Here is a 20,537-nt window from a genome sequence, read left to right on the forward strand (position 1 = left end):
CAATAACCCCTTTAAATTAGTGATTATATGTTTCAAGAGGCTTCTACGCTTTACTGTGAAAAGGTATTCTCAGCACTAGAGAAGTAGGTCAATTATGTTTTCCTGGCGAGAGAAAAAAAACAGCTATCCTTTCATTCACTAGGCATACTTCAGACATAACTTGAAAATACATCCCCGATTTGTATGTAAATGTTGCAGGAAACTATTGCTTGTGAATAAATTTTATTTCTTTTTTAGTTTTTTCTTTTTTAATGTCTCTTTATTATTTCGTATAATCAAATACTTTTAATAATATATGTAATGGTCAGGGGGGGGGCATTACTATTCAAATGTGAAGGCATGGAACTTTAAGTTGAAAAGGGCCTTACTGGGGAGGGGATTGGTTCAAATAAGTAATTTAAAACAATAAGGGGATTATTAGACACCAACGTCTGTAAAATTTAGCTCTTGTCAGACTTGTTTAAAAATTTCCTCGTATGAGACATGCATTTATAAAAGTCGGTAAATTTCGGGAGATGTATCTGATTATTAAAAACACGACACAAATATCACACAGTAAAAACAGTCTTGGTAATCATCTCTTTTTGAATATGTGGGGGCTCTATGGCTAGAGCCCGAGTTGTGAATCGAGTTGTTCACTTGGCCGAGCCTCTCTTGGCTTTCTTAGGCGACTTCTTCACAGATTTCTTCTTCTTCTCCACCGTCTTCTCCACCTTCTTGGTGGGGGTCTTGACTCGCTTCTCAGGCTTGACCTTCTTGATTTTCTTAGCTGCCTTCGGTGGAGCCTCTTTCTTTGTCTCTCTCTCTTTCTGCGCTTTCTTCATCCTCTTGGCAATTCGCTGAGCCTCCTTTTCGGTTTTCTGAGACTTGGCCATCTTAGCTTGTTCAGAGTCCTTTTGTCTGCGGGTCTTGTCTGCAGCTTTGTCAGTCACTGTTGAGTTCACCTTGAAAGAGCCGCTTGCACCAACCCCTTTAACTTGGATAAAGTCTCCGGAGGCCACGCCCCTCTTTAGGGCGCTGCGAATGTAAGTGGGTTTTTCTAAGCCGAAGTTCATGGACAGATATTTTTTGATGGCCTGAAGTGAAGCCCCATTACGGGCGTCGTAGGTAGCGTTGATAGCCTCCTCAACCATGTCCTTGATTTTCGGCTTAGGAGTTGAGCTCGTTTTTGATGGTCTTCTCTTTCTCTTAGCCGGGGCTTTCTCTTCCTTTTCTTCGACAGTGGGTTTTACATCGTCGTCAGACATTTTAAGCAAGGAAACGCTAGAAAGAATATGAGTTAGAAATGAAGTATGCGCTAACACTACAGCCGATGTCGTTCAACGCAATAAAATTGCAGCCCATAGTGCACACGCGAATATATAGCTCCGTTGCGTACGTACGAGAAATCACCCAATTATGTGGACACATGTCGGGTGGTTACCATTGACACGCAGTGTATAAGTCGGTTCTGTGCTTTCGGCGATCAAAACCATGCAATTAACTACACTTTTAAACGGTTTCCTGCCACAATTTTGATATCACACAAATCTGTAGCTCATACTGTACCAGCCTGTACCCATCAAAAACTTATTATGATGGTTTTTAGGGGCAAAATTTAAGGTAAGGCAAAAAGTTTATTTCAATTAATGATGTAACTTTTATTGCGGATGTCCCAAAACTGATATATCCTGCGACGTACGGATACGGCGACCGTCCCAGACGAAAATTTGGGATATTAGCTGTTTGAGAAAACATAAGCATGGTCTTCTCGCTGCAGGTAAAACCTGTGAATAACCCGTTCAAAAAAATTTATGAAGAACACTCTGGTTGAACCATGGATGCTCCATGGTTGAACGTGCGTTGATCACGCATGCAGTCTCCGTAATTTAGCGAACACTAGCACTTGCAGTAGCAGGGTAGTGAATGCTAGTTGTGCGATGAACTCAAGTTCAACGTCACCACATGAATTGATGGGGGATGTCATGATAATGTATCTGTAGAGTATAGGCCTACGGCGTACGAGTGTACATGATTAAAGCATGGAGCAAAAGGAAAAGCAAAACGCATTATGCACACACACACACTTTTGGACAGGTTATGTACATGCATGTTATATAACAACCCCAGACCACTAGTCTACGGCTTATTTTCTCCATCTATCACTAGTTTACTTTGATTGGAGGAAAGAGTGCATAAAATGACTTTCCAATTCAAGCATTCCCCTTTAATGCAAACATCTTTACCTTCCCTACAGGCGTAGCAATGTTCACGTACATCGTGCACGAATTACCACACGCACATGTACAGGTACGTATTGCATTGCACTATGGACAAAATTCAATTCGTTTATTCACCAATCAACCCCCGAAGCCATAATAATTATTCCATATTATTATTTATAATTATTTCCCCTACACATACCATGCTAATTTACTGACACACGAGGCGTGCTACTCATCATGTAGCAAGGGTATGCGAGGGGATTGCCTCAACCTGTTCGAGCTGCATAAAATAATGCAAATTGATTGACGAGTTTATATTAGCGCCCTCCGTTGGCCAAAGCTTGATCTCAGGAGGGGTGGGGCTCTACCAGAGTCTATTTTTAAATCACACTCATTTGTGTTCTATGTTTAATACGGAATTGTTGACACTGTTTGATATTACTGTGTGATCGACGGATAACACAGGGGCATATGGCTTTTCAGAGTCGAGGGGCTGGGTTTTTTTCACTGTGAGTGGACGGAGCCGACCAGTTCAGTGAAGAAATTAAGTTTTTTTCAAGTCCATGTTTCCGTACTACTTTTGTAAACAAACAAATAGTGCTTTACTAGGTGTCAGCTAATAATAAAAAAAATTAATCCAGGAAAACCAGTTGCAAATTATTACCGCTTTTTAAAAACTTCCGGGTGGATTGACCCGGATTCTGTGTCAGGCTGACTCCGGAAAGTGGTTAAAAAATATGTCCAAATCCATGTTGTCCGTAACAAACAAAATTAATGGTGCTTTACAAGGTGTCTGCTAATTAAAAAAAACTTACGGCACCTAAATTAATGTATGTCCGGGTTACATTAATCGGGAGTCTAGGTCAGGTCAATTCCGGAAAGTTGTTAAACAACAGGATTTTTACTACGGATTTTGCTTCATTTTGACACATACTCTTGGTCATTCTTCTTACCATTAAGGGTCACACCCCGGTGGACCCGGATCCGGGTCAATTTTGACCCGGGTGTGTTCAGAGCGCACGACATGTCGTTTTGGTATTTTGGTTGGTAACCGTTTTACCTGGTTACCATACCAATTGTTTTGTGAATAGCTATTTATAAGCGCACGTTCTTTTAACTCGGACACAAGGAATCTTTGGGACAAATGATTGTCTGAATGAAAAGCCAATGTATTTAACTCCAATTTGTGCAGTGCAGAACACATTTTTTGCTTACGTAACACTCCAGCACAAAAAGATACACTTCTAGTTGACCGGGACACCTCGCGTTCTTACGTTAGGTAGCGGTCGCCATTTTATTGTAATTTAACTCGGCACTTTGTGTTCTTTGTGAAGGTGTTGTCCGGAGACTGGACCTGGATACTTTGGTCCGCCAGAAGAAACATTTAATATTTCTTTGTAAAACTGAAGTAACTGTCACACGGAGAGTGGAGTGGGGGGAGAGACAAGCGCCTGTCGTCCCGGAGCCATAAAATATAGCCGCTATCATGGCAGTAAGTTAAGGTAAGAAAAAGTATGTTGTATATTTTAATTAGGAAAACACGGAGAAAATTTGACATAATAATTAATAGGGAGAACGTCATCATAGAAATGAGAGCTCGGTCACAGGTGCAAATCAAATTTTTGTTATTGAAAAATTGAATTGGATTTACGATGTCAGTTTCCATTAATAGGTTTATTATTTGGATTGTTAAACCTTAAAAGTGTTGGATTTAGCGTATAGTCGTCAGTCTCTGATTTCATGTTGTTGAGCCCTTGTGAATTATTTTTAATTTGCCGTCAACCATTCGAGACCACCCAACTTCAACGCTTAGTGCGCCGTGTGGAGCAACTCAGGCTATCTGCACAAAAATTAATTACACGTATTGCCTTTTATTGTTTGTGAGACTTGTGTTGGATACCGAAGGTATACTTTACTGCATTTTCAAAACAAGCATGAGATATTATTCCAAAGCAAAGGGAAAGTGAGTGTTTAACACAGAGTACATGTATTTTCTTTTTTCTTGAGTTTGCGCTCACCACTCGCCTCTCTATAACTTCGACAACTTTTAAATTGGAAGTGAGCCCTCTCTTGACACTGACGTTTTTAGGAGATTGGGTTTTCTCAAGGGATGTGCGGAATGATGTGTAGTAAGTTTAGCAGCAAAAATTAAACAAGGTCGCTGAATCCAACGATTTCTAGTACTTTCCCGAGTGATTATACTAATAGTAGCTTGGCAAGAGCGATTTAGTTGACCGATGGGCCATTCTAAAGTTCGCCGTAGTTAGGGGCGAGGGTCTCGGGAGGGGGGGGGGGGTGCAGAATCTCCTGCCACGCCGATACTTGTAAGTTGTACTTTCCCACCCAACTTTTCTGACGCTGTCACTTCATCCATGGTTGCAGTTGGCTAGGTTATTGAGTTGTTGTTAATGCATTTCATTTGATTTATTATTTGGTCAGAAAAAAAACCTTCAACAGGACTTTTCGACTTATCTTATCGCAGTAATCATTCAACTGTTAGTATCACAGTTGAATAAAAATGTAGGCCTACTCATGCATTGTCATTTTTCATTATCTACCATTTTGCTTGTTAAAAATGTGGGGGTGGGCTGGGCTTTTGTCTGAAAGGTGGGCTGGGCTTTTGTCTGAAAGTACAGTGGTAATTACAACATTAAGAGCTCAATCGGTACTTTTTTTTCACTGTGAGCGATAACGAAGAAGACAAAGTATTGTTAGATTACCGTGCCAAAGACCGATAACATTGCCGCGTTCTTTTAAGATTTCGCAATTTTAGTTATCAACAGCAAGTTTAGGCATATCAGTCAAATCTCAGTTGTTTTTCTTATTTGGGACAAGGACATAATGATGTTGACCCATAGCAAAGTTTATTCTGGCACAAAACCAGATATTACAATTATTCCAGATCGATATTAAAAGTCCCGAATAATATTTGAAAGAAGTTTCTCCCACAACCGAGAAAAATGCATTTGCATACAATGCCTGCTCGAAAGAATATCCCATCCTTTGTTAGTTCGGCTGCGCGTGTAAAAGCCAGGTCTTAAAATAGCAACCTAGTAATTGAATTATTGTGTGGTTTGTCAACAGATCGTACAATTGCGTCACAGTTTGATGCTTTTTGTAACAAATCTAATTCTTGTTGCAAATAATACATGTTATGGATTCACAGCCTCCGGGCCCATGAACTTGACAATGCCCGTGATGGTACTTAATCCCCAGGATACATCGTTTCCATTGGAAGCTTTTCACGGGTCCTCAACTGTTAAGTCGTAAAACATATTTATAGCTCTTCAGGTATTTATATATATTTATTTGTTAACAACTTTATTATTTATTATCACACAAAGTTTCACCTTTAGGCATATACTCTGTTCATTTCAAGTGATTCGCCTGTGTTACACACAATTATGTTCATTGCCCTAACAGCCCTGGAATCTTTGAGAGGGCAGGGCCATTTTCATTTTGCAAAGGGCTTTGTTGAACAACAAAGAACAGCGGCAACGCAGAGGCCATGGCTTATGTAGCACCCGTGCATCCTTTACAAGTACGATGTTTTCCTGTATACGAATTTTGCGAAATCCTTAAAACTCTCTAAGGCAATATCTGATAAACTACATATAGTTTGTGCTTACAAATATTTCGAGCTTATTTCGAATTTTAGTATTATTTTTGTTACATTCCATTGAACATTAGGTCTTTCTCAGTCGTCTGAAAGAAAACATTCTATGCAACAATTAGTGTGTTTTTCTATCCGTTATTTCTTGCAACTTCGATGACCAATGAGCCAAAACTTTCACAGGTCGGTTATTTTTGTGTACAGGTCGGTTACTTCATGCGTTCGTTAGGATACACCAAGTGAGGAAACTGGGTTTTGTCAGTACCAAAACTGCCTTCGATCGTACAATATTTTATTTGAGTTTTAGGCATTTGAATTTGTTTATTGCTGGGGGGGGGGGGGCTGTATGATTCACTGGTTACGCAACCTTGACACCAATGTCACTGCGGGGGGGGGGGGGGGGCTGTATTATTCACTGGTTACGCAACCTTGACACCAATGTCACTGCGCAATATCGTGTACCCGTTTCTAAAGTTTTTTTGTGTGTCCGATGAAAGGGTGTTTCCATGGTCCCTAGATGGGGGCCACAAACCACAAATTATTGACACCGTAACCCAGCGACCTCACCCAAGGGCGGGAACCTGATCCCCCAACCAAAAACTTTGACAGGGGCAGCTGCTGGCTGCTGCATGACATCCACTGTTACTATTATCATATTAGGCATATCAGGAGAAATATTATTTGGTGGTTTTGTTTGAAACTTTATTTGTTGCATGGGTTTCTTGAAGTTACAAAAATTGTGATTTTTGTTGTTGCTTCGATGTTCAACCTCGAAACCAATGACGTAATGCGCAGTAACTTGTACCCGTTTCTAAGGTTGTTTTGTGCCCGTTGAACGGGTGTTTCCATGGTCCCTAGATGGGGAACACAATTCACAGAACTAGTGACATGGTAACCCAGCGACCTCACTCAAGGGCGGGAACCTGATCACCTAACCTCAAAAACTTTGGCAGGGACACCTGCTGTATGACGTCCAATATTATTTTGTTCATAGCGTAGCAACTTGATAGAACAATGTCCGGTAGCTATGAGTTGCTTTTTCTTTTTACTTGTAAACAGCAAAAGTGATGATATAAAGCTTGTATTTCTATTAAATTTATTTGTTGGTTGGTTGAATAATCAATCAATCAGTCCATGGGTGAGTGCTCTGTTTTCCGACACCCCTATATGTTTCCAATGTCGTGATATGCACTAGGGAGATTTGGGGTTAGGGGGTAGGGTTAGGGGAAAACACTAGGGTGTCGGAGCTGAAATTTAAGTATTTCAAAATGTATAAATTGTCAGGTGTTTTGTGGTGGATTTTGGAGGTTGTCCAATTTAATAATTCAGAAGTTTTTATGTTGAGTTTCAAATACTTTATTGGAGATGAAAACCCATGGTGCAGTATTTTACAAGATGAAGCTTAGAGACACGTGTCTAGTTCAGTGGTTGGAAATAGATTGAATATGTTAAAGACAGACACTAATGGTAATTGTCAAAAACTGTATTCTCACTTGGTGTATCTCAACATTATGCACAAAATAACAAACCTGTGAAAATTTGAACTCAATTGGTCGTCGAAGTTGCGAGATAATAATGAAAGAAAAAACACCATTGCCACACGAAGTTGTGTCACGCTTTCAGATGCTTGATTTCGGGACCTCAACATCTTATTCTGAGGTCTCGGAATAAAATTCAAATACTTTGAAGGAAAACTACGTTACTTCTTTCTCGAAAACTTCAGAGGGAGCTGTTTTCTCACAATGTGTTATGCTATCAACAGCTCTCCATTGCTCGTTACCAAGTAAGTTTTTATGCTAACAAATATTTTGAGTAATTACCGATAGTGTCCACTGCCTTGTAAGAACTAAATGAACATTGATGTACAAGATCTTTAGTTTATGTAACTGCGGCAGCTAAGCCCCAGTAAAGGAGGTTCGCAGGCCTGGGGCCAATTTCATAGAGCTGCTTAAGCAAAAATTTGCTTAAGCACGAAAATAGCTCGCTTATTTTACACATGTTACTGGCCAAAATGTCATGCCATATACATTGCTTATGACTAGTATTTAGCTGTTGTTTACTTAGCATAACAATTGAGTGGAGTCTTGGCCGGTAATCTGATTTTACTAAGCAATGAATTTTTTGCTTAAGCACAAATTTTTGCTTAAGCAGCTCTATGAAATTGGGCCCATATCTAGGCACTTTCTAATAGAACAAACATCACGTGATTTTTACTTCATCCTCCGCATTGTTCACTATATTGTAGTTGATTCAACTGTAACCCTCGTTCACCCTTCTTTGAGATTCCCCTTTGTGAAGGAAGTCCTGACAGGGCAGAGTCGGCAGGCGGGCAGGTGTGGTAAAGCCGCTGTCATAAGTTAACCTGATACTTCCCGAGTTACCTGTTTTTGTCGCATTCTCTCTGTTGTTCAACGCAATAATAGCACATGTGACGAACTCCCTTCAATTATTTTGATCTTTACTCTCAAAAACGATGACGTGCTGTTATTTACCCTACGTTTGAAACTCTTTCAATTTGGGTTTGTTTTTATTGCAATTACCATCAGTGCCCCTTTTCGACATTGTCCAAACATGATTAATGCACTTCTGTTGTTGAAGAGTCAAGGTGGCTGATATTATATCTCCATTGTCAAGATCGAGTTGCTAAATAAAAAATATGGGTTGACACTTTCGATGGTATGGTTTGGAAATCATTGTTATTTTTTGAAGCATATTATGTTGGGATACACCAAGTGGGAATACTGGTCTTTGACAATTACCAAAGGTGTCCAGTGCCTTTAAACCAACTTCTTAATATCGGGTATCCGATTCACATTAATGATTTGCACTTCTGTTGTTGAAAAGTCAAGGTGGCTGGCATTAATATCTCCATCATTCGCAACACGTGCTGATATAATGTTTGACAACTGTTTATTTTCTGAACATGTTTCTGAATCATCAAGTTCGAGATGTTGCCTATAATGTAAACGGGGATGACATATTCGAGGGTATGTTTGGAAATAGAGGAAATGATGGAAATGATTTAGACGACCTCGGTATTTGCAAATTTAAAATGACAACTTCTTGTGAATAATACATAAATAGTAAGACCATCGAAGTTGGTAAATGTATCAACATTCAAACTTGAAGTTTCAAGGCCAGTGAAGATACGACTCAAATCTTGTCGCACCAGCTGCTAAGTATCAACATTGGCAGCTAACTGGAAAACAGTAACATTTCGACAGTGCTTGAAAGTTCAGGGAACTGACTTGGTGAAAGACTGCACATCAGTTGCTTCACTTTGCAACAAGACTATTTTTCCCGGAGTAAAAAAAGTAACCATATAAACTGCATGCAGTTAGACTCGTCACAAGATAAAAGAAAAACTTGGAGGTCGGATTAATGCCTCTTTTGCCGCTTTTGCGGGTTACCGATGGCCCTTTTCGAAACCACCGCTTCGGCTTTGGAATCGTCTTCAGGCGAAACATTCACTGCGAAAACAGCCATGTGACTTTAAAATTCGTGTCGCATTTACATTCGCAGGCGGTATTAACCTGGCTTAACTTGGCCATGTAGCCAAAATAATTGGAACGATTGAGAAGCTGCTTAAACCAGAGCGAGCAGCCTGTTAAGATGAGGGTATCTACTGTCTATCTAGTGATTGAATGTTGTGTTTATACACACGGGTAGTGACTTTGATGGTTGTATGATATGATTGTGTTGTCGATGACTGATGGGCAATCTAATAATGGAGGCGGGAAGTCCTGTCATTAGTTGCGGTGAATCCTTTCATTGCATTTGAGTCTCATCACAACAGGCTCTGCATGATCGAATGTGACGTTCAGCTGAGATCTGTAGATTTAAAAGCTTATGAGAGTCAGACTTAAAAGTTAAAGGCACTTCATCTGCAAAATTGATGTTTTTAATTAATTTTTCACAATCAATTTCAAATGAGTGAATAATCACTTCAATTTGTCCATCGTCATGGTCGTGTCCCCTGCCCGCAGTTAATAGCTATCGAATGCTTGATACAAATAGGGGCAGACCATTTCGCTTTCCAGTCTCGGTTTGGACTGGATGGGGAATTACCGAGATTTGTTTGTTTCAGTGTTTACTAATTATTCTTTGTAAACATGCATATGCATTGAGACCTGCTGTTATATTTTGTTCATTGGTGGCTCGACTCGACCACGGACCTCTACGGTTCACTTGACATTATTTTATAATCTCAATGCATATGCATGTCATAAGGGACCATTGCCTACAAGCTTTGCTTCTTAAATGGATCCCTCCGCAGTGTCAACATTGTTATGCATCTATTTCTTCAAACCTATGTTGTGAAACGGATATTTTTCATTGTTGTAATGTTTTCTTGTGACTGCTGTTTGATATTGTTTTTTGTCTTTTGATACTGTGGAAATAACATGAACCTTGAACCTTGAACCTTGAGATGGTTTCATCATGATCATGCCGTCTTGCTAGTGGAGCTTCTTCAACGAAAAGGGTACCTTTGCCAAAACCTGCGGCTTGGGTCCCGGCTCTGGCATGGGCTCCGTCATCAATTTTTTGGACCAATGTACATTTTACGGTGTTTCCAACCAAGGTCTAAGAGCTTGCGCACATTTACCGAGAACAATGAATTTACCTGGTAAGTCTGCTGCCACCTAGCGTCGCAAAAGCTCCCAATTATGCCAATGTTGTGCACACCCTTTAAAGAAAGTGGCATGGATACGTGACTTAGTGTCAAACCTTGATTGTCAAAAGTGACATGTATTTGCAGAAAATGTCCTTGAGTTGTAAAAAACACATTCGACTTAACTGACAAAAGCTTAAGTTTAAACGTTGGGGATGATTGTGTGCTCACTCAAGAAACATGACCAAAAAGAACAGTTGTTATATAGTCTGGTTTCAGTGCATTGAGAAGAACTTACATAAGGAGGATTTAGCAAAAAATATTTAGAAATGTTACCAAACGAATGAACTAATTATAAAGTCTGGTTTCATTGAATTGAGTAGAACTTGCTCTTTGCCTCCTTGCTCCTTTGCTCAACAAACACAAACAAGCTCAACAGGATGACATCCAGGTCCCTTTTTATAAAGATTATAAGGATCCTCAAGGTAATAACCCAACGCGCAGGGTGCGATTTAAGCTGTGGACGTGAAGATGGCAGGCTTAGGTTATTCGGGCATAATGAAAATGTATCATCGGTTGTGGCAGTAGCCCAAGTTGTACACCCCTCCGTTGCATAAATGCAATACAGGCTGTTGTCTTGGGAGATACCCATCTCAGGCGTCTTTTGGCGATTACGACGCTCTAAGGTTGCTCTAATGGTTCATAAAACACATTGTTTGATACCTTTTTGGGGCCACTGAAGGCCGAGGATTTGATGCAGGGGCCTCCCGTGAAAGGCGTTTATTTTCTGTTCGAGGGATTTGGTTAGTGTGGCCGTAATCCGAAAGAAGCGCTGCATGTCTTGAGTTTCTGAGACCAAAGTTGGGAACAAGAAGCTGAGTTCAAAATATAGAAACGTGCGCACAACTCTCAGCCAATGATAGGTCTTCATTGACCTCTGGAGTGCGCTGTTTGAGCTTATGGCGTCACATGCAAGGGTCCATATTATGGTTAAAATCATTGAGGCATCATGCCTTTATATTTTTTTCAGTAAAGAGTAACACAATACCACCATTATTGTTATCATGCATGGCGCGTAAATATAGCTTCCCCAGGGGTCAGTATGCCTAATTACCCTAACTTAATTAGAAATGCAGCTTTGTGCCAGATACAGATCAATGTAAATGTATTTACTCCCAGTCCGGCAGTGTCCTTGAAGACTTAATCATTTATTTGTGCCACACCATTTTTTACCTTGCACAAATCGAACAAGTTGTTAAGGAGTATGTGACTTTCATGGTTTGGTTTGGTTTGGTTTGACTTGGTTTCATTTGGTTTGATTTGGTACGTATTGGTTGCTTTGGTTTGCGACGCTTTGCGTTGATTTGGGTTTAGTTTGGTTTGCATTCGACTAGGTTGGTTTGGTTTGGTTTGTGTATAGTTGGTTCGATTGGTTTGGTTTGGGTTTTGTTGGTTGGTTTAGTTTGTTAATTTGATTTGTGTTGACAACGTTGGTTTAGTTTGTTTGTTTGTTTGTTTGTTTGTTTGTTTGTTTGTTTGTTTCGACTTGGTTTGATTTGGCTTGATTTTGATTTCGTGTGGTTTAATGTGTTCTATATCAAAATAATAGACATTGATATAAGATATAATGGCACTTCTCCAGAGAAATTGTTTTCTGTATATATTCCTCTTGAGATAGTAAACACAAATTCCGGGTTTGATTCTTAAAGGCTTCCAAGGTTAAAGTTTCTCCTAAAAAAAAATCAAGTCAAATAAAACATGTATGAAATTGGAAATATGTTATATCCAGAACATTTTAGAACAGCCAAAGCTGACAGTAATTTATTATATATATTAAACATTAAGACCCCTTTTCACCCTGAAACCCAACAGTGTCATAGGGTCAACTTCTGTTTGTTGTGGACTATTTATTGCATACAGCCACGACCCTTTCGCCTTTGAGTGGTAAAAATAGATTTTGTGACAAAAACACATTCTTTCAGGCTCTCTTGTTTCATTAAATTTCACCGGGTCCAGTTACGATAGGGACACCAAAGGCCAGGGCTGACTACTTTCGCACTGAATTTATTTGGCACACAATTTGTGGATCTCTTTACTTCCTTAGGACGGTACATTGTTTTGTTCATGTGTCACTGTCGATGGTTTTATGGTCCATTTACCATGATTTGTAGTAATGGCTCACGAAGAACAAAAATGGGGAAATTAATGTTTATAAAAAAACAAAAGCGAGTTGTGATAAATAAAAAGGAATGTATATGGCCTATAATACGCTTGGGTAATCACTTCTATCATGGATGAAGGAAATACTCCCCATGCTTTAATGCAGTATTAGTGGCAATACTAAACTTACTTGGTTACTCAAGCACATGATTTGATATAGTATAGCATTTTGAAAATCATTTCACTTTTAATTAAGTAATGGTTTAAGGAGAAGTTGTACCAGTTACCCCTCAACATTTGAATGTGGGAGCGTTACACTGACAGTAACGCCACTCATTTAGTGTATTCCACGGATTTTTCTTCCTGCGTGGACATAATCTCAAAAACGCGAATAGCCTGTGAGAATCAGGAAAACAAAGATGTCTTAAAGCTTACCTACTCGATCTTGTCATGTTGTCACTCCCGTAAGCTGTCTAGACAACGGGTAAGGATACAACGCGATAGCCAAGGCAGTCTGAATTAGGGTAATTTCCATATTCAGCATAAAAACCTGCTAAGCAAATACAATACAATACAATACAATACAATATAAACATCTCGATTTGAAGATACTGGCCGGAATGTTATGTTGTTTTTGTGGTTGAACACGTTTGTGGGTAAACAACAGATTGGTGCCCTCGAAGAGTGTGTGTGGCCATTTTGCTCATTCCTCCCTCAATAGTTTGGCCATTGATGAACATTCCTCCATTGTTGGACCAATTGAAATTGTTCACTCATTCATCCATTCATTTATCATCCTTTCATTCATTCAGAGAGCTTCATTTTAACACAGGTATGTGACCAAAACACTACCAAGACTGGTGTGCATTAAAAATGTTGACATAATGTGAACTGAAAGACACCTTTATTTACAATGAAAATTTTGGAAATTACACACAATTGACTTTCACTGAACAAAGCTACAACTTTATAATTAGCATGTGGAACCATCTTTGTCATGTTCCTTGTATCGAATAAAAATAATGTATGCTAACAATCATTTTGCAATTAGGGACAAGACTATTTTGTTCTTCCAGCCTCGGTTTGGTAACATTGGGTGGGTCGACCCCGGTGTGTGGCGTGTTTTTTTCCCAGGACGAACGTGAGTAATTATCGGCACACGTTCGTCCTGGGGAAAAAACGCCACACACCGGGGTCGACCCAGGAAAGCTAAACGAACGCACCCATTGATATCAATGGGATTGGGAGAAACTCAAGATGGCCGCACCATGATAAAGGTCTATTTGACTAACTTTTTGGCTGGGGAAGGAATTAGACAATTGTTCCACTGTTGTTGTTGATCCCATTCCCGTTTTTGAAATAGCCATACCAAATATCATCAAAAATCACTTTGCCACTCCTAGTGCCTATAAGTTAACTTCGATTAGCTATGCCCTACATGTCGGTTACCTTTCCAAACCATAGAAATCAATCATGCTTATGTAGTCAACCGTGTACTAAAGGCTTACAATTGTTGTTTACATCAGATGTTATGCCAACGGGCAGTTATAGAAATATTTTCCATCAAGTCCTCGCCCTATCATGTTTTGACCACATTTTTTCAAAAGGTTGTACAATGGTGGTGGTGTTTCGCGTCACCCACCAGTTCAACGGACGACAAGGGAGTGGACCCCGCTATGTAAGCACATTCAACCCACTTGATTAGCACCCTACTGCGTCATCCAGAGACCCCCTTTTCCCACATCCTACAGGTGTTGATATCCTAAAAGGTAGCACTTAGAGGCACTGGGCACTATTGGTAAATATTCAGAATAATTGTTTGCATAAAAACTTACTTGGTTACGACATCAAGGTAGAAATGATTACGAGCAATAGTGTAAAACATTGTGAGAAACGTCTCCCTCTGAAGTAACGTGGTTTCCGAGAAAGGTTTAATTTCTCACTCAAATAAAAAAAGAAGTCAGCTGAACCCTACTATGCATCGAAAGCACACAAAGTAATGCAACAATGGTTTTTTTTCTTATAATATTCTCTTGCAAACTATATGACCAATTGAGCCAACATTTTCATATGTTTTTTCTCCATTTTTATACAAACATGTTGGGATACAACAAGTGAGAATACTGGTCTTTGGCAATTACCTTTAAAGGCAGTGGACACTATTGGTAATTGTCAAAGACTAGCCTTCACAGTGGTGTATCTAAACATAAGCATAAAATAACAAACCTGTGAAAATTTGAGCTCAATCGGTCATCGAACCTGGGAGATAATAATGTAAGAAAAAAAACACCCTTGTCACACGAAGTTATGTGCGTTTAGATGGTTGATTTCGAGACTTCAAGTTCTAAATCCGAGGTCTCGAAATCAAATTCGTGGAAAATTACGTCTTTCTCTAAAACTATGGCACTTCAGAGGGAGCCGTTTCTCACAATGTTTTATACCGTCAACCTCTCCCCCTTACTCGTCACCAAGTAAGGTTTTATGCCAATAATTTTTTTGAGTACCAATAGTGTCCACTGCCTTTAACGTTAAATGCCTGTAATACCCCACTGCGTCATCCAGAGACCCCCTTTTCCCACATACTACAGGTGTTGTTATCCTAAATGTAGCAATTAAAAAGAAAAAGAAAGCTGTGGTGACTCACTGAGCCTAACCCCATGCTCCTCTGGCATCCAGCCAAATTGCCCAGGGTAATATTATTATTCATCCGGGGACCTTCTTCTCCCCCTATTTTTTTTTACACTGGGATAGAAGTGGCAAATTTTGATTCTTGGATCAGCAGTGATTGTTATGATGTGAATGCCACTGTTATTATTTGGCCAGGGTCTGGGTGTATTGCTACAGCACCTGTTTTTTGTTACACAACGGTTGTGTTGTTATACCAGGGAATGGCTTTATACGCACACGTGGTCACTTTTGTTGACGTTGGGGTTTTCACGATTGGATTTTCCAACAACTAAACTCTGTAAAAAAAAACTATACACTATGCCATAGTTTTTGTATCCGGTTGAAGGTTTTATTAAGTTATGGTGCCTCTCAGAAACCCAGAGCTAATAATTATGTTCCGTGTAATTTGTAATAAAATGTGGGACAGGCAAGTCGACGTCAATAAACCACCAGCATAATAACACCTAAGTTAGTTGCTCCATGGTTTGATATAGCTGTCCTAGGTAGACGTGAACGTCCAATATCCAATACCAATGTACATGGTAGACATTTACTGTACCTCTACAATGGATGCCAATGTCCAATATCGAAAAAGCAACTTTAATATTCACTAAACAAACCTAAATGAATGTCCAATATCCAATATCGATGTACAAGGTAGACATTCACTGTACAAACCCACGGGAATGTTCAATGTCCAATATCGACAAAGCAACGTGGATATTCGCTAAACAAACCTAAGCGGATGTCCAATATCCAATATCGTTGTACAAGGTACAGACATTAACTGTACAAACCTACGGGAATGTCCTATTTCCAATATCGTTGGTCAAATGTACAATGTCCACGTTGACAAAGCAACTTTGATAGTCGCTGTAGAAACCTATGGGAATGTCAAATATCCAATATCAAACTTATTATTACTGTCATCACAATACCATTGAGTTAATTTGAGTGGAGGTTCCCAACACCAATCACTAATGGCACGCGCCCCTGACTAACCGCAATCTGGGCTCCCTAACCACAACACGACCTCGGTCTTCCTTGGATGTCACTAGGGCTCACTGGTGGCAAAATACTTTTGGACTTGGTTTTTTTCCAAGAAACTGGACTGCTGAGGTGCGTATCTCTGTAATTCTTAAGGTGGGTATATCTTTGGTTAATTACCGCAGAAGTTAGTGACCATGAAATCTTGGTAAGAACATGGAGGAAAGAACACAGATTGAAAATGTATAAAGTAACGAGAAGTTTAAAGTAAACAACTTTCAATCTGAGAAACGTTGCAAGCAAATGAAACTTTCTCCGAAAGTGTGTTCAAGTTACGGATTTAATTCTTCCCTTAAGTACATAACCACTCCAAATTGTTGATGATATCTCAAAAGCTCTACCACATTTTAATATGAAGGGTTAGTTTCACTGTATTTAGCAACCCTCTGAACTCTGACAGAACAAAATCCTAAAAATTAAACAGGACTTGAAAGGGGTTAAAGCAATCGAACGGTCCCATAACCCAATGTACATGTATACATTATTGCCTTTTTATGGTAGGTTTGTTGCATCGATCTCTATAACTCAAGACGATTGAGCGTTTTTGATGGGGACAGGAAGACCGCTCCTCAGGCGGGAGGCATCAAGATAGAAGAAGCTCTCTCCCCAGTTTGCATGACTTGTTCACCTCTCTTCCCCCTCTCTCCAGGAATCTGTGACGTATGCCTTCTCCTCTCCTTTGTTATTGGAACTTTTCCATCAACCGATTTGTTCATCTACCCATACGTTCGTTCGTAAGAAGAAAAAAACTCCGTTGAGTTGTTGACGTATTTTGTGTTTCATGCTGCAAGGAATTCCTAATCTTGTCCAATACCTGTCACAAATGGCTTCTAACATGCCCAACTCATCTCAAAGTTCTGGTTTTACCCAGTTTCTAAATCCCCACTTTAGAAACCTTTATAATACCCTTTCCCCAATCCACATGAAAGAAAACAAAGCAAAGAATGTCTCAGAGAAATGGGAATCCAACCAAACAGAACGTGGGTTTAAGAATTTCTGTCAATCAATCACAACCTTCTTTCAAGCTGGGATTTTCTCGCTGACTTATAAACATAACAGCACTGACGGAAAAAAAACAAGCAGAAGTTACTATACCCATGATACCTAAACAAGAACGACCTTGGATGACGTCAGCAACTGATCCACAAGGTGAAACTTTCATATAAAACCCAGGCCTGAAGTTTGTTTACACCATCTGTACAATTCGCAGAGAATGTCCCATTGTGGAGTTCTCAATTGTATAAAGAATACACAGTTGTAATATAATAAGCAGGACAGTCCGTGTGAGTCAAATCAAACAATACATTTTCCTAACCCCCTTTTCAAATTCGTTGTGGCACTAACGATCATTTCAAAACATGTTCGTGGAAAGAATATTGTGGACTCCTTTCTATGTTTGCCTGCAGTAACTTGAACCAAGCTTTTTGTAAAGTTCGCTGAATGCTTCAGGGTATAGTGTATTCCATTGCGTTCCACAGACTCGCCGGTTTGTTGGAGTATACTTAACCAACTCGTGCCGGAATAGAAGTTATTTTCCTCATTGCACTTTCGAAAACTAATCAACTGCTATTTCTTCATCAGATTCGATTTCCTTGCAGTTTATTTCTTTTATAGATATTCGTTTGTCAATAGACCTGTATAGACTATAGGGCTCGATTTTTTAAAGAGCTAAGATTGATCGTAACTGCAATTATCCTTAATTGCTTAGAAAAGTGTGACGTCACACAACAAATCAAAATGGCGATACGGAAAACTCATCCTGAATCTTTTAGTTCTTTGTGAACAGCCTGTTAGTGAAATCGAGACCTGATACACATGGGTACATCACGGATCTCTGTCCCCCCGGCTTTTCCGGGCCCGTACCCCTTCAAAAGTTTCCCATGGACCTTGATATTTATGTGGCTTTGAATCTAAAGAGGAACTTGCCAGGCCCTGACTATACATTACATGTTGGGAAAATTACCGACAATTCAAAATAAACAATTTTCAGTCCAAAATGTTATAATTACTGATTTCGACGTAATCAATCTAAAGAAGTACATTCAGAGGCGAAAATCCCTGACATTAACGATACCACCATTTTCACTTTAATTGATGAAAATGTTCTAATGTAAAGTTTGCTTAGGCTTTACAATGGTGTATCCCATAACTTGAGTTATTATGAGTATTAGGAATGAATGTAGGCCTACTCTTCCCAAAAATCATCACAGTTCCGGAAATGTCACTATTACGGCACCTTTCCAGTTCAAAAAAAGTTGCAATGCAACTTCAATTCCTGGACTTGCATCCTGTAAACCTGTGACATAACTTAATTACTAAGAAATGTGGGCGAATGTTTCGTTGATTCATTGCATTAAATTCTATCAACGTATGTAAACATCCCCATGTGGTTGCCCCTCCCTCATTTTGGCTCAACTCCAAAAGCACACCGCTCACGGTCCATGTTTGTTTGAACTGCAGGTTTCAGAGCACGTGGGTTGTCCTTTCTTTGTGGTGGAAGTGTAGGGCTTGCACCGTTTGGGATTCTCGTTGTGGGTCATATTATTATTTTCAGATTTTTTTCCCGCCCCTCAAAAATTCTTGTGTATGATTTGTTTTCCACTCCAAAGCGTCCAGTCCATTAATAATCTTGGAAACTTGCCCAAGGTTTATAGGCATTTCAGCTGAATCCAACGTGTTGCGTAATCAACCAATAGACCTATTTACATAGCCACACAACATGCCATATAAACCTTACAAGCCTTACATCTTCTTCAATTCAAGCTGTAAACTTATATAAAGGGCTGATTTTTACCTTCATTGTTGCAGCTTTATTTATCAGTAGCGTCTTTAGATATAAATGTCACTATCATCTAAGTTAGTATACAGCTTTGATGAATCGTCCTGAGAAATGTTGCCTTCGAAAACAATACCATAAAGTAGTCCCACACTGCTTGCAAGAACCATGCAAGAACAAACTTTGGTGTTTAATTGACAACATGAGTTTTGTCATACCAAAATTGACTACATCAATAGGTGTTAAACAACAACACTTATTTTTTGTTTAACCCTATGGTGTTAATGCTTGATTCTCTCTATGTAAGGGTGTCAGTAAACTTTAAAACACCCAAGTTTCTGAAGTTTACAATTCCAGAACTTTGTTCCAATTTTGAACCACTAGCACACTCTCAAAAGAAACTGCACTTTGCTGTTTTGAAATTTGAAGAACATTTCCACTGGTAATCAGAAATTCATGTATATAGCTATTAACCGCACGTTTGCAGGTGTATTGGTTGAAAAGCTGATGGATGCCTTGGATGCCTTTCCATCCAGGGCCGAGGTGTCAACAAAAACCGGTGTACAGTACCTTATAGTTATAAGTTATAACTCGTTTTAATGTTAGTTTTCCGCTTGTTTATCACGCACGGCCTCAAGCACCTTCATCCAACACCACGCACTGTGGGGGTGCCAATGATGTGTGCAAGATGGGTACGTTACAACCAAATTAAAGGTATTGGGTACAAGACATTATTTGAAGTTTTAGCCTGAAAGTCGACTGAATATGACGTTTATAACTAGAACCATTTTGTCTGTAAATATGTCCCTCTGAAATGAAGTTATATTCGAGAAACTGTAGGCCTGTCTGAAAACCAATAAAAAAGCAACAGCTGATTGTAGTTGTTAACCAAAATGAATGACAATGTGTTTACAATGCTAAAAGTTGTGCGTGGGGGTTTTCACAATTGTCTCTTGACCCACACAATGCATTGAGCCCAAACTTTCACTGGTTTGTTATATCATACTGTATGCATAATATGGTTGTTCACACAAAGCATGAACTTTTTCTCTGTGGCTATTATGCCAGCTCTACCAAGCCTATAGAATTGCTTTAAGTTTCTTTGCTGTCGATCAACATGCTTGAAAGTTCGTTGTGACATCATGGCAACTCGTGTATAATGTTCTTGCTCATGGGATTGTAGGTCACATCGTCACATTATGTGTGTTTTGCACGTAATAGAATTTTCAAGAGGCTATACGTGCACGTATAAACTGATCTCTGTTGCCATGAACTTGAGAACCTTTCCAGTAACGTTCTTAACCCCGGGTGACATGGGAAAGTTTCTTGCGCAATGCGGTCAGGCTGAATGTAATAAGTAGATTTGTGGTCGTTAAAAGTCAATCTCGCAGTCCCATTAGAATCAACGAGCTTGACTTTCAAAATGGTTCCAAGCTTTAACTCTTCGTTGTGGAACAG

The 20,537-nt window shown here is 39.5% G+C and overlaps 1 protein-coding gene across 1 annotated transcript; it reads right to left on the minus strand.

The window, feature by feature from the left end:
• Nucleotides 1–635: 635 nt before the first annotated feature.
• LOC117292438 (late histone H1-like) lies at nucleotides 636–1,247 on the minus strand. The gene has a single exon (XM_033774474.1). The coding sequence runs from the start codon at nucleotides 1,245–1,247 to the stop codon at nucleotides 636–638; it is 612 nt and encodes a 203-aa protein (XP_033630365.1).
• Nucleotides 1,248–20,537: the final 19,290 nt, after the last annotated feature.

The sequence above is a fragment of the Asterias rubens genome, chromosome 7 (genome assembly GCF_902459465.1).
Source record: "Asterias rubens chromosome 7, eAstRub1.3, whole genome shotgun sequence".
Classification (NCBI taxonomy): Eukaryota; Metazoa; Echinodermata; class Asteroidea; order Forcipulatida; family Asteriidae; genus Asterias; species Asterias rubens.